Source organism: Thamnophis sirtalis, unplaced genomic scaffold, assembly GCF_051295495.1.
Source record: "Thamnophis sirtalis isolate CommonGarterSnake01/CBP01778 unplaced genomic scaffold, rThaSir2_p1.2 scaffold_2, whole genome shotgun sequence".
NCBI classification, from domain to species: Eukaryota; Metazoa; Chordata; class Lepidosauria; order Squamata; family Natricidae; genus Thamnophis; species Thamnophis sirtalis.
In genome coordinates, this window is record NW_028261382.1 from 56,508,524 (window position 1) to 56,523,472 (window position 14,949).

At 42.9% G+C, this 14,949-nt stretch overlaps 1 protein-coding gene across 1 annotated transcript in view; it reads right to left on the minus strand.

Annotated features, from left to right (window-relative positions):
- The window catches only part of LOC106543714 (putative RNA-binding protein 19), a 132,980-nt gene extending 119,247 nt beyond the window's left edge, over positions 1–13,733 (minus strand). Inside the window, exons 1-10 of the mRNA XM_087703487.1 lie at positions 13,601–13,733; positions 11,707–11,889; positions 10,694–10,867; positions 9,701–9,742; positions 7,958–8,132; positions 6,027–6,325; positions 4,954–5,034; positions 3,543–3,621; positions 3,157–3,228; positions 1,927–2,127 (exon numbers count right to left, since the gene is read on the minus strand). Of these exons, the coding sequence (XP_087559613.1) occupies positions 1,927–2,127; positions 3,157–3,228; positions 3,543–3,621; positions 4,954–5,034; positions 6,027–6,325; positions 7,958–8,132; positions 9,701–9,742; positions 10,694–10,867; positions 11,707–11,889; positions 13,601–13,636 (1,342 nt within the window). The 5' untranslated portion in view covers positions 13,637–13,733. The remainder of the gene's footprint in view (positions 1–1,926; positions 2,128–3,156; positions 3,229–3,542; positions 3,622–4,953; positions 5,035–6,026; positions 6,326–7,957; positions 8,133–9,700; positions 9,743–10,693; positions 10,868–11,706; positions 11,890–13,600) is intronic.
- Positions 13,734–14,949: the final 1,216 nt, after the last annotated feature.

The window sequence follows — 14,949 nt, forward strand, 5'->3', positions numbered from 1 at the left end:
GATCTCGGAGAGAGGCCCTGTGGAATAATAACGGATCCATTGGGAAAAGGTTGTGGGGGAAGCTGCGGTGGCGCAGTGGTTAGAATGCAGTACTGCAGGTGACGTCTGCTGCTTGCCGGCTGCCTGCAATTGGGCAGGTCAAATCCCACCAGGCTCAAGGTTGACTCAGCCTTCCATCCTTCTGAGGTGGGTAAAAAGAGGACCCAGAGAGAGAGGGGCGGAAAGCACTGTGAAGTGATATATAAGTCTAAGTGCTATTGCTATTGTCCTTCCTTCCTTCCTTCCTTCCTTCCTTCCTTCCTTTCGGTTAAATCAGCCTTCCATCCTTCCGAGGTGGGTAAAAGGAGGACCCAGATTGTTGGGGGACAAGAGGCTGACTCTGCTATTGCTATTGTCCGTCCGTCCTTCCTTCCTTCCTTCCTTCCTTCCTTCCTTCCTTCCTTCCTTTTTCTTTCTTTCTTTCTTTTCTTTCCTTGTTCTTTCTTTCTTTCTTTCTTTCTTTCTTTCTTTCTTTCTTTCTTTCTCCTGACTCAGCCTTCCATCCTTCCAAGGTGGGCAAAATGAGGACCCAGATTGTTGGGGGCAATAGGCTGACTCTGTAAACCACTTAGGGAAGGCTGTAAAGCACTATGAAGTGGTATATAAGACTAAGTGCTATTGCTATTGGCCTGCCGGCCGGCCTGCCTGCCTGCCTGCCAGCCTTCCTCTCTCTTTCTTTCTTTCTTTCTTTCTCTCTCTCTCTCTCTCTCTCTCTCTCTCTCTCTTTCTTTCTTTCTTTCTCCTGACTCAGCCTTCCATCCTTCCAAAATGGGCAAAATAAGGACCCAGATTGTTGGGGGCAAGAGGCTGACTCTGTAAGCCGCTTAGAGAGGGCTGAAAAAGCACTATGAAGCGGCATATAAGTCTAAGTGCTATTGCTATTGCTACTTGGGAGGAAGGCCACATTAGAATATAATAGTTTTGATAGAACAGTTGAGTGTTTTCGTGTTGTTGTTTCATTATCCAATTAGGTGAAAGCACTGGTGCTAGAATGAGGTTGTGAGGAGGACTTGGAGGAGAAGGAGGAAGACGAAGGCTGTGTGGTGTTTGGTGCTCTCTGACCTTGGTTGTTTTCCTGCAGACATTTCATTACTCAGCTAGATAACATTAATTCTAGAAGGGAATAAGGTTTGTGGAAAGGAGGAGGAGGAGGAGGAGGAGGAGGAGGAGGAGGAGGAGGAGGAGGAGGAGGTGGTGGTGGTGGTGGTGGTGGAGGAGGAGGAAGAGGAGGAGGACTATGAGGTCCTTGTTGCTCCCTAAGCTTATTTTCCTGCAGACATTTCATTACCCAACTAGATAACATTATTAATTCTAGAAGGGAATAAGCTTTGTAGTATGATGGAGGAGGAGGAGGAGGAAGAGGAGGAGGAGGAGGGAGAGGGAGCGGAGGAGGGAGAGGAGGAGGAGGACTATGAGGTCCTTGGTGCTCTCTGAGCTTGGTTGTTTTCCTGCAGACATTTCATTACCCAACTAGAGAACATCACTAATTCTAGAAGGGAATAAGGTTTGTGGAGAGGAGCAGGAGGAGGAGGAGGAGCAGAAGGAGGAAGAGGAGGGTGGAGGAGGAAGAGGAGGAAGAAGAGGAGGAAGACTATGAAGTTCTTGATCTCTGAACTTGGTTGTTTTCTTGCAGACATTCCATTACCCAACTCGGTAACATCGTCAGTGCTTGAAGGGAGTGGAGTTTGCTCTCATTCTATATACTAGAACTGACCCCACTCTTTATTAGCACTGATGTTACTTGGTTTGGTATTAAAATCCTCAACCAATGACCACCCTCCAACCTTGCTAAGCTACGTTGAAATCTTAAGAGGATCTTTCCTGTATTCAGGGAATAATGCTTTGGAAAAGAGGCTCCCAGCCCCACAAAATAGCAGGACAATTTACCATGTTTGGAAAAGATGGCCTCCAATTCCTCTTCCGTGCAGGTGTAAGGGAGGTTCCTCACGAAGAGCCTCCCGGAGTCCGAAAGATCTTCTTCTTCCTCATCGTCTTTTTTGGTCCTCTGCCAGACCTGGCTGGACCCCTTCCCGGAGGGCTGCCCCTTCGTGCCCCTCTCTTCTGGAAACAGCTCAATATAGCGACCGCCTGCCGGGTGAAAAGCAGAATAGAGGTAGGTTCTCAACTTACAGCCTACTCTACTCTACTCTGATTCTATTTCTATTATTTCTATTTCTATTTCTATTCTATTCCTATTCTATTCTATTTCAATTTCTACTCTATTCCTTTCTACTCTATTTCTATTCTGTTTCTATTCTATTCTGTTTCTATTCTATTCTGTTTCTATTTTATTCTCTTTCTATTCTATTCTCTTTCTATTCTATTCTCTTTCTATTTTATTCTCTTTCTATTCTATTCTCTTTCTATTCCTATTCTATTCTATTCCTATTCTATTTCTATTCTATTCCTATTCTATTCTATTTCAATTCCTACTCTATTTCTTTCTACTCTATTTCTATTCTCTTTCTATTCTATTCTCTTTCTATTCTATTCCTTTCTATTCCTATTCTATTCTATTTCAATTCCTATTCTATTCCTTTCTATTCTATTTCTATTCTGTTTCTATTCCTATTCTATTCTATTTCAATTCCTATTCCTTTCTATTCTATTTCTATTCTATTCCTATTCTATTCCTACTCTATTTCTTTCTACTCTATTTCTCTTTCTATTCTATTCCTTTCTATTACTATTCTATTCTATTTCAATTCCTACTCTATTTCTTTCTACTCTATTTCTCTTTCTATTCTATTCCTTTCTATTCCTATTCTATTCTATTTCAATTCCTATTCCTTTCTATTTCTATTTTATTTCTATTCTATTTTATTTCTATTCTATTCTATTTTATTTCTATTCTATTTTATTTCTATTCTATTTCTATTCTATTCCTTTCGATTCTATTTCTATTCCTATTGTATTCCTTTCTATTTTATTTCTATTCTATCCCTATACTATTCTATTTCAATTCCTATTCTATTCCTTTCTATTCTATTCTATTTCTATTCTATTATAATGACAGCATTTCCACCCTCTTTGTATGTGAAGAAAAATGAAAAAAGCCACTTAGCCCAAATAATTTTTCCCTAGGGGAAAAAAAAAAAGAAAAAGCAGGAGTCTCACCCATATATTCTCGATCCCTCTTTAGGGCTTTCTGTTGTTCTTCCTCAGTGTTAAAATCGACAAATACGTACCCTGTGGGATTTGAAAATTATTGATATTCTAATTATTGAACTTGAGAGTGATGGGAAGATGGTCTCCCACCATTTGTTCTAACCATGATTGAATCATTTTCCAATATATATTTTTTGCCTCATTGCACGTCCACCACATATGATTAAAAAGTGCCTGGTGTTTTTTTTTACACTTCCAACAATTTGGATCCAGATTTTTAAACATTTTGGAGAGCCGTGCTGGAGGGAGATGCCACCTGTAGAACATCTTGTAAAGGTTTTCTTTATACGCCGTTGCCATTGTTAGTTTCTGATTAAGTATCCAACCAAGATTACCTGTCTTGTTCCCGTGTGCGTTCCTCGCAATCCGGATGGCCAGGGGCCGAAGTGGCACAAAAAACTCCTTCACGTTTTGCTGCGTCCATAAAAAGGCAGACAAGCATGAAAAAGGTGGTTAATTCTAGAGCCAACCCACATCCCTGCTCATCCTCACATGCCTGCTTTATACTTAAATTGCTACGCTTTAAAAGAAAGGGGGTGGGGAGGAAAAATGAAACAAAACAACAAGGAAAAAAAGAGCTCAACTACCCATTGTCTCTTGCCCGCTTCAACACCTCCGTTGCTATGCTTTTTTTAAAATTTTGACCTGTCTCCCCCATTCCTTTCTTGAGTCTCCCTCTATATCTACTTCTTGGATGTCCAATCTAAGTATCCCTCCCACCTCTAACCCTTGAAGAAGCTGCTTGGATGAGAAGCGAAACATCATTAAAACTGCCCGGAAAATCACCGGGCTCCAGCTACCTGCCCTGGATGACATCTTCGCATCTCACTGTTCAAGGAAGTTGCACAACATTCTCAGAGACTCTTCCCTTCCCGCTTACAATCTTTTTAGCATTGTTGCCTTCTGGCAGAAGATAACAGAACAATTAAAACTCGGACCACACGTCTTCTGAATAGCTTTTATCCCAGAGCTATAATGTCACTCAACAATGAACTAAAGGGCCGCCATCAGTGAGCTGTTGGACAGTGTTACTTGGTCTGTTGTGTGGATGTTTGGGTGGTTTAGGGGCAGGGAATTTTTTGGTTGGTGTGTGTTTGGGTATTGTTATGTGTGTTGGGCCTGGTCTCTGGATACTATGTGAATTTTGTTGTATGTGTAAACTGTGTATATACGTACAATGACAATAAAGGAAAGGAAAGGAAAGGAAAGGAGAAAGGAAAGAAGAAAGGAAAGGAAAGGAAATGAAAGGAGAAAGGAAAGGAGAAAGGAAAGGAGAAAGGAAAGGAAAGGAGAAAGGAAAGGAGAAAGGAAAGGAAAGGAGAAAGGAAAGGAGAAAGGAAAGGAGAAAGGAAAGGAAAGGAAAGGAGAAAGGAAAGGAAAGGAAAGGAGAAAGGAAAGAAGAAAGGAAAGGAAAGGAAAGGAAAGGAAAGGAGAAAGGAAAGGAGAAAGGAAAGGAGAAAGGAAAGGAAAGGAAAGGAGAAAGGAAAGGAGAAAGGAAAGGAAAGGAGAAAGGAAAGGAGAAAGGAAAGGAGAAATGAAAGGAGAAAGGAAAGGAGAAAGGAAAGGAAAGGAGAAAGGAAAAGAAAGGAAAGGAAAGGAAAGGAGAAAGGAAAGGAAAGAAGAAAGGAAAGAAGAAAAGAAAGGAAAGGTCACATGGCTGGCAAGCCACTCCCACAAAGCAGGCCACACCTACAGAAGAGGTTCTAAAAACTTTGAAACCCATCACTGGTCTGAAAGGTAGCTTACCTCTGTGACATTGAACGGGGCACCCCGCATTTTCACTGTGAATGCTGTGGTGGGCTCACTGGCTGCGACTGATCTGTTTTCCTAAGTAAAGAAACACAAAAAAACCTGTGTTTTATTTCTAACCGGAGCGTTTCAACCACTGTAGCATTAGAAACTGCCTTCTGCTGAACCAAACGATTGAATATATACCGTATTTTCCAGACTATAAGACACAACTAAATTTACAGGAGGAAAACAAGAAAAAAAAAGTTTTTGGCCTCCACGTGTCGCGTTTTCGCCCTCCCAGCCCCCCCAGCATTGCTCCGCCCGGCCTATTTTTGCTTCTGGGGGCCTGGGAGGGCAAAAATGTGATGCGCGGAGGGCTTGGGAGCCCAAAAATGGGACAAGTGGAGCACTGCAGAGTGCTTCTGGGGGCTGGGGAGGGTGAAAACACGAGACGCGGAGGGTTCAGGAGCCATGGATTGTTCTCAGTCAGTGATCAGTTATGGAGTGTTTTCAGTGGAAACCACTCGGCGATAAGTCATGGAGAGTTATGGAGAGTTCTCAGCTGGATTGCTTATGGAGGAGGGAGATCCCCAGCTGGTAAGCCCAACTCGTGGCAGCTCCTACAACTTCCTCCGCCTGAATGGCAGCTCCGGGCCTGTGGGCTCGCTGGAGCTTACATCCAGCAGCATCCCTGCGCCCCCTTTTGGCTTCCAAGTTGGTCCGGCCCAGAGGTGGGTTCCTACCGGTTCGCACCAGTTCGGTAGAACCGGTTCGTCAAATCTACCGAACCGGTTAGAAGAGGTTCCACCAGTGGACCCGGAAAGCAGGCCACACCTACAGAAGAGGTTCCAAAATTTTTTGAAACCCACCACTGGTCCAGGCCCAAAACACCCTGCCCACTGCACATATGTGGCAGAGACCCAAAAGAGCAGCTGACTGGTGGAAGGCATGGCCACATTTGAGATGGAGGTGGGCTGGGCAACAGCTGACGTGCCCACAGAAAGCATGCCCGCAGAGGTAAGCCATCCCAGATCTAAAGTTCAGGAGAAATTAAGAAGTGCATCACAGTTTGATCCTTCGGGACGCACCTGTGATGTCATTTTGGTACCCTTGGTGTCCTCGGTGAGATTCTGGACACTGAACTTTCCGGTCAGTTTGGTCTTGGTGTTAGAAGCAGCACTTGGCTTGAGGTTGGTCTTCTCTTCCACCTCCTCTTCTTCTCCTCCTCCTCCAACAGACGCCTCGCTGTCCGTCTCTTCGGCTTCACTCTCCTCCTCCGCCGACGAAGGCGAGGATCCGTTGCCCTTCACCACTTTGGATCGTAAATAATCCATGTCGGAGAGCTGTTGCTGGGTTGCTGCCTTGCTCGGAGAGCTTTCCCGCTTCGCTGGGGATGGAGAACAGAACAGAACATCAGCTACCAACTCTTTGGGAGACAAGCAGGCCGCAAACTGATGCAGATCCAGCTGTTAAAAGATTCCAACTTGCAAAAAGTATCAGCTCTTATTTATGGCCATAGCAAAAGCTGGGTGACAAAACTATCTCCAAAACATATAGACAAATGCATGTAAGGAATAGCCGCACTCTGCAAGAGCGGCTCAGACTATTATACACATTTTAGGCAGATAGAAACAAAGTTTATCCAATCAGAGACAAAGATTTGTCACCAACGTGATTTTTAAAGCGTTCTGTTGTTCAAGCTCCTGTCTCTGTCTCCCTTATCTTTGGAGGATTCCTATAGTATTCCTTATCTATGGAGTATTCCTATAGCCTTGTGTAGGGGGGAGCAGCCCCCCCTTTGTCAAGTAGTTTTTCGGCAGAATGCTTTAAGGATTTTTGAGCCCAGAAAACTCCCTAGTTTGGTTCCTTTATCTATGGGGCCTGATATTCTTGTGTAACAATTTCTTCTACTAGCTTCCAAGAATGTGCCTAGCTTTGAAGCCAAGCATAGAAGCTAGACGCAGCAGTGAGATAACATTTGCAAGTAGTGCCATCCAGTATTAAGTTTACAATTTTCTAGGCTAGAAAGCAACTAATTTTTGACAGTGTATAATAATATAAGAAGCCGCCAATATTGGTTCATATATTCCTTCACAGCTTTAAGGTGGAAAGGGAGATGGGACGTGAAACGTAGATTTATATATTGCTCCACAGTGCTTTATGGCCTTCTCTAGGTGGTTTACAGCAGTGGTCTCCAACCTTGGCAACTTAAGACCTGTGGACTTCAACTCCCAGAGTTCCTCAGCCAGCTTTGCTTTGAACTCTGGGAGTTGAAGTCCACAGGTCTTAAAGTTGCCAAGGTTGGAGACCACTGGTTTACAGGATCAGCCTATTGAAGCAACTGGACTTGCTTGGATTTTTATTTTCCCCTTTGAAAATGTTTCGCTTCTCCTAAAAGAAGCTTCTTCACTTCTAGCCGAAGAAGAGTTAGAACTGAAAAAGCTTTCTGGGTGAGAAGCAAAATGTTTTCAAAGAAAAACACCACGAAAGTCCTGGAAAAAAGGACCTCTGGAAAATCCGTGTGTGTGTATATGTATGGCTGTGTGCGTGTACCAGCATAACTCTGGAACGCCTCAAGCAATTTCAACCGAACTTGATACAGAGATGACTTACTCTCTGGAAACAAATACTATGGAGATAAGATACCCCTAACACCCCTCGGGGTGTGTGTTTTGTTAAGATACAGCCTGTTGTGCCTTAAAACGGCTTCTACCATACTCCCTTAAAATGGCTTCTACTGTACAGCGCTATTATCAGCTAGTTATTGATAAAAAATACCATCAGGAAAACAGAATGGCTCCATTACTTTGAGCAACGTCCGCATCCATATCCTCGCTCGAGTCGCCATCGGAATCAGATACCCCTAACACCCCTCGGGGTGTGTGTTTTGTTAAGATACAGCCTGTTGTGCCTTAAAACGGCTTCTACCATACTGCCTTAAAATGGCTTCTACTGTACAGTGCTATTATCAGCTAGTTATTGATAAAAAAACATCAGGAAAACAGAATGGCTCCATTACTTTGAGCAACCTCCGCATCCATATCCTCGCTCGAGTCGCCATCGGAATCAAAATTCAGATAATCTTCAAGCACCTTAACACGTTCCTCGGCTTTTGTGTCATTGGACCAAGTTGCAACCTGGGACCGTTTCTGATGGACGGCCAAGAAGTCTTGAAACGCCGTTTCTCTTTCCAGCTGGGCAAAGATAGGATCGTGGTTAGAAAGGATCGTGGTTGAAAGAAGTCATACTATATTTGGGGCCATTCCTTCACCAAGGGCAAAGTTTGAAGGACAATGTCTCCTATTTCAGGATGGAGTTATTTTAAGGACACGAGGGGGGGGGGGAAATGGTACTGGGTCTCCCGCTCGTGCAAGGGGCTGGACTAGAAGACCTCCAAAGTCCCTTCCAACTCTTATTATTCTATATTCTAAAAATTGAAGGATGTCTCGGGATTCAGACAAATCTCCATCACTGACACAAATCTTGCAGAAGGTTAAATTAAGGTGGTCAATGTTCATTGCTAACGTGTTAGTAATTAGTTGCTAATCTTGTTGACTGAGCAGTATAAAAATAAAGAATTTTTTCCCTCTACCATTTTTTTTTTGCCATGCAAGGAATATCATGACGTAGAAAGTTAAGCAATAAAGTAAACAAACAGAAGAACATAAGTAGCAAAACCAAAAGTAAAAGCAAAATAAAAAGTAGTATATTAAAAAAATCAGCCATAACCCATTCAAGTATAAAAATGATACACTGGCAATCTTAAAAAGCAATGGAAAGTGATGTTACAAATTCAGTAACTCCCGTGGGCACAAAATTTTGAAGAACCAATAATGTTGGATACATGGGAAAAGATATGGGTAAAAAATGTAAAATTTACACAAGCCCAAAATTTGAGAGAAAACATTTATAAGATGTTTTATAGATGGCATTTAGATCCTAAAAAATTGGCCTGTATTTATCCGAATCAACAACCTAAATGCTGAAGATGTGATTGTCTCAATGCTACATACTATCATATATGGTGGATTTGTAAAAAGGTAAAAGCATTTTGGATAAAAATATAGTGGATTATGCAAAATGTTCTTTAAAAAAGGATAAAGTTTACCCCTCAGTTATTCTTGTTAGGTATAATTACTGATCGTACAGTTATAGACTAACTTGATTTTGCATTTAATAACCACAGCAAGATTGTTGGTGGCGCAATACTGGAAGAAGGAAGATCTGCCTACTATTCAAGAATGGACATTAAAAGTAACAAACCTAGCAGAGATGGCTAAAATATCAGCATATCTCAAGGACCACTCAAATGAGAGATATAAACTGGAGTGGAGAAGATGGATTGACTATACTCAAAATAAATATGGGGCTAAGAAATTCCAGATAGTTTATGACTGAAGAAACAAGGAATGATATAATCTGTTTAGAGTTAGCCTAGCAAAGAGGAGTTAAAGCTCAAATGAAAGATGATACTAACTTTTTTAAAGTTTATTTTAGAATATCTTTGTTAAAGATTTATGCCCTGTATTGGTTCTGGGAAGTCAGGGGGGGGGAGGTTGGGTGGGGAGGGTAGGGGGAGGGAGTTAAACATTTGTAAAAGTTTTTTTTTTCAAAAATTTTCAATAAATAAAAATTCAGTAACTCCCAAAACAAAAATGCCCATGTGTTAAAAAATAAAATAAAAACCAAACTCCTTAAATGCTGACAAACACCACTCTTCCGTTTCTCATCTCTATCATCCTTGCAAATGATTCAGATTCACCTCTTTCAATTGTCCTGCTTCGTTTTTTTTCTTTGTCCCATCCTAAGAAACAAAAGGGGGAAAAAGTTTTAAAACATCACATACCCTGTGTCAGAGGAAAAGTTAAAATAAATTTAAAAGTATTATCCATTAACATTTCTTTGTTATTATTGTAGTTAATGATACACACAGGGGTGTGGTACCAGTAAAAGTAAAATGGACAGAAGTGTTAATTTGTGAGTTTGGGGGGGGGGGGGGAAGGATTTGATTTGATTTGATTTAATAGATTTATAAGCCACCCAATCCCGGAGGACTCCGGGCGGCTTACAGAAAACAAATCTTAAAAAAAATATAAAGAATTAAAAAACAGAGAGAATAGATTAAAACTACATCATGCACCCACTCTGATCAGGGCTGGATCTCAGTCATGAGGTCAGCCCCCAGGCCTGCCGGAATAGCCAGGTTTTAATAGCCTTTCGGAAGGCCATGAGAATGGGCAGGGTCCGGATCTCAGGGGGAAGTTCGTTCCATAGGGTCGGAGTGGCTACAGAGAAGGCCCTCTGTAGGAGAGGGAATGTTGGATATTCTCCTAACTGACTGTCTTTTAGAATATGATATAAAGATGTGAAGTTATGGCAGATATATTGAGATTGCGAAATTATGCCAGTAGGTGGTTGTGTCTTTAAATATAAATGATCTTGGGGGGGGGGGAGCACGTTTAAGTAACTGTATTTAAATGAAAACTGTGATACAGTGATAGTAAAATACATAAACTCTAAAATGTACAACTCAACCTGAATGAAATATATAGAAGAACGCATGAAATGTACTTGTAACCAATTGACATGCTTTCTACAAGTTGTAAGGAAAGATGTTTCTTTTTTTGTGTGTGTTATTTGTTTAATAAAACAATAAAAGAAACTTTTAAAAAATAAATAAATTTAAAAGTCATTAGGTTGAGGCAGAGAGAAAAAAGTAGAATAGTTGAGAGTCTTTATCTAAAGGCAATTTGACAGGTGAGAAAGCTTGGGGGGAGGGAGGAAATCTTTTTCTTACTTGTTTCTTTTCTCCATTGTCTGAATTCTTTGTGGGCTTTTTAGAGGTTTCCTTTAAAAGTTGGGGCTTACTTGAATGTTTGCTCCAAGCTTTAGGCTTTGACGGATCCCCAAAAGACTTGCATACTTCAACCTGGGATATTTTAAAAAAAGATATATTTATAAGATCACTGTCTATGAAGATTCTCAGTCATCCAGGTCATGATTGTGGAAAGTTACTGTTCAAAAGATTGTTGGACTTTCATGGGAGTTTTTTCTCCCCTGAAAATGTTTCGCTTCCCATCCAAGAAACTTCTTCAGTTTTAACTGAAGAAGAGTTAGAACTGAAGAACCTTCTTGGCTGAGAAGAGAAACGTTTTCAAGGAAAAACAATAAGGCCACCCAAACCTCATTCTTGTTTCACGAAAGTAAATTTATACAGAAGATCAAGACTTTAGATGGTGTCTTAATCTGCCTTAGATCAAGGAGAGAGACTAACACAATCACTCTACTTTCTGAATAACAGACTAAGGCAGGGCTCAGCAATTTTAAACTCTCAAAAGACCATTTGGACCCGTTTCCCACAGAAAACACTAGGAGCCACAAAACACTTCCCATGCCTGACTATTTCCTGAACAGCCACAAAACAAGCATATTAAACATTCTGTTTTCTTCTGAAACATTTCTTTTCTTGGATTTATCCATGTTTGACCTACCAGGGGTCAAAAAGCTCAATAAATTGCGTGCCAACGGGTGTCGCACATTGGTGGTTGTGACGCATATTTTGAGCGACAGGGAACTGCAGCAGAGGGACTAAGGAATAACATTGTGCCTGAACCTTGGGATGGGTTAGCAAACCTATTTTGCACCTAAAAAGCCTAGAAAATGTTCCAACAGCCTGAAAACGTCCAGAATTTCTTGGCCAATTTCAAAGACCACCTCCCTTATGCTTCACAGAGGGTAAACATATTTAAAAGCACAGATTTGGCTCACCGTGACTCTGGACGTGTCTATGAAGCTTTTGTTGAAATGAGACTGGGCTGTTTTGGCGTCTTCTTCCGACTGGAAGCCAATGAACCCAAATTTGCGGAATTTGCCATCCTTGGTGAATTTCAAGCAACAATCGGTCAGCGTCCCAAAGGCAGCAAAGAGGTGCCGAAAACGTTCTTCCTTGATCTGTAGGAGAAGCAGTGGGGATCAAGTCATCCGAGCAGAGCTAAGGAGGCTGATGTGAATCACCTTACAAGGTCACATCCTCTGTCATCTCCTGGATGAAGTATTCTTTTTTTATCATGGCCAATTGGTTTGGTTCAATGGTGCCTGATTCTCAGGCACTTCCTGGAGAATTCTTCCAGTTTTCTTGACAAGGTTTTTTTTAGAAATGTCGTTTGCCTCCATTCCAGGGCTGACAGAGAGGGACTGGCCCTAAGTCACCCAGCTCACTTTGCCCTGTAGGAAGTTATCACCCAGCCCTCTCCCAGAAAAATGAAATATCCTAGGAAATATTGAAAAGGCAGACTATTTCTCTGGATGTGAAAAGAAAGAAACATGTTTTAAAAGACAGAATAGCTGCCTGTAGCTTCCCGCCCGTCCCCACTTTGTCAATGGGCCATTAAGAAGGCCAAGCTAGTCCCTTTACATAATAAAGACTTCTCCACTGAAGCTCCAGGGGGATGGGATTAAGGCATAATATTCGCCCCAACTCACCACATGGCATCTGAGAACTCAACCAAACCTGGATTCAAAACACAGCCTAGAGAGTTGCCCCTGCATGGCCCCATGGGAGTCTGACAACCAATCAGAATACATTTCTTACACAGGAACAGGAAACAGAGAGATGGGACTGAACAGGTTATAAAAAGCCTAGCAATCCTCTCCCTCAGCCCTTCTCTTCTTCTCCACCAACATTGAAGCATGTGATCACCTTTTCTGGTCAGGGCTCAAGCCATGTGGTCCTGTCCACCAATAAACCATCTTTCCAAGCAGCCTCCATGTCTCCGGTGTCTTTTTCCCCACTAGGAGCCGAACCCAGAAGGACATTTCTTTCATCAGCCCCCAGAGTGGAACTAGAACTCACAGTCTCCCACTTTCTAGCCTGGCGCCTTAACCATCAGACTTAACTGCCTCGCAATTGTTTTTGCATTATTTCCCTTTTGTTCTTCTTCCCATTCAATCGGGCCTGATTCTTAGAGGCTGCACTTTAGAGTCCTTGCACTTTTCTTGGCAAAGTTGCAGTGGTTTGACATTATTGCCTTCCTAGGGCTGAGAGAGAGGGCCTGAACCAAAGTCACCCAGCTGGCTTTCACACCTAATACAAGACTAGAACTCCCAGTCTCCTAGCGGTTGGCCCAAAGTCACCCAGCCTGCTTTCCCGCCTGTCAGGACTAGAACTATCAGTCTCCTGGTGATTGAACCAAAGTCACCCTGCCTGCTTTCATGTCCAGGCTGGACTAGAATTCCCCGTCCCCCGGTTTCTGGCCTCTGATACCTTAACTCCTGCACCCAGCTGACCATTCTGTACATGCACCTGCAGCCGTCCAAACTACAACTGGCTCTCCAGCTGGAACAGGAAGCTACCTTTCCCGCCTACAGTGGGACTAGAACTCCCAGTATCCTAGAGATTGGACCGTGTCCAGGCTGGACCAAAACTCCCGGTCTCCTAGTGATTGGCCCAAAGTCACCCAGCTGGCTTTCACGGCTAAGGCAGGACTAGAACTCCCAGGATTCCGGTTTCTAGCCTCTGATACCTTAACTCCCGCACCCAGTTGGCCATTCCTTCCATGGGCCCGCAGCCATCCAAGCTACAACTGGCTCTCTGGCTGTAACAGGAAGCAAAGAAGCCACGGTTTCTACGTCCACCGCAACCCCCTCGTCCCGCCTTTCTCACCCCGTTGGGCAGGTTCTTCACAATCAGCCGCGACATGCTGGCGTCGGAGGCGGCCGCTTCAGGGAATAGCCGAGCTCGCTAAACACGCAGCCGCCTGGGCGCCGCCATCTTGTCCGGGCCGAGAGATCACGTGATCAAGTCCCCCTCTGCGCCTGCGCGCTCGGCGCAACGCCTCTCGGCGTAGCTGTTCAAGGCGTCCGGGTGCTTCAATCTCCAAAGAGGAAGAGAGAAAGAGCGATAAGAAGCTTTGCATAGACACTTCCGGTTCCTAATGCAGGGATTGAAAAAAGTTTGAGGGGGCCTCTCTCTCTCCCTCCTTCCTCCTCCTCCTCTTCTTTTTCTTCTATTCTCTTCTCTTTTTTTCTCTCTCTCTCTCTCCTGGATGCATAGAATTCCAACCGTTTTTTGCACTTTACAAAGATAAAAATCAGAGTTGCTGCAAAGAATCAAGCTACTTTCCAAAGCACCTGAAGGCAGGACAAGAAGCAATGGATGGAAACTAATGAAGAAGAGAAGCAACTTAGAACTAAGGAAGAACTTACTGACAGTGAGAACAATTAATCAGTGCAACAACTTGCCTTCAGAAGTTGTGAATGCTCCAACACTGGAAGTTTTAAAGAAGATGTTGAATAACCATTTGTCTGAAGCGGTGTAGGGCTTCCTGCCTAAGCAGGGGGTTGGACTAGAAGACCTTCAAGGTCCCTCCCAACTCCGTTATTCTATTCTATTCCATTCCGTGTCTTTCTACCTCCTGATTTAGTGCCCCTTCATCTATAATATATATATATGTTCTTTGGAAGCGTTAAATAGGTTCGAATGAGAACCGGCAGTAGGCATCTGTATCTCCGTCTTCCTCTTTGCCTGGGTCCTTTGAAAACACTTGTTCTAGGCATGCGCACAGGCAGCTCGAGTTAATTCAATGCTTGTGAGAATGGTCAGCAGGTGGCGGCAGAGGACAGGAACAACCTGCAACTAATGGTCCTCCATTAGTCCAACTAATCGCTAATGGTGGGATCTTAGAGCAAAAGTATTAAGAAAAAAAATGTGATTTCTTTATTTATTTTGCTCCTGACACTCAACAACAGAAACTTACTGAGTGGATTCACAATAAGCCTGACTTTTGTTTAACCATGGTATGTAGCTAGTCCTCGACTTATGACCAATTATACTTATGCTTCCTCCTCCTCCTCTTCTTGTAGACCTAAAAGGCAACTGGACTTCCCTGTTTTTTTCTTTGAAAACATTTTGCTTCTCATCCATCCTTCTTCTTCTTCCTCTTCCTCCTGCTCCTCCTCCTGCTCTTCATCCTCCTCCCCCTGTTCTTCTTCTTCTCCTCCTCCTCCTCCTGT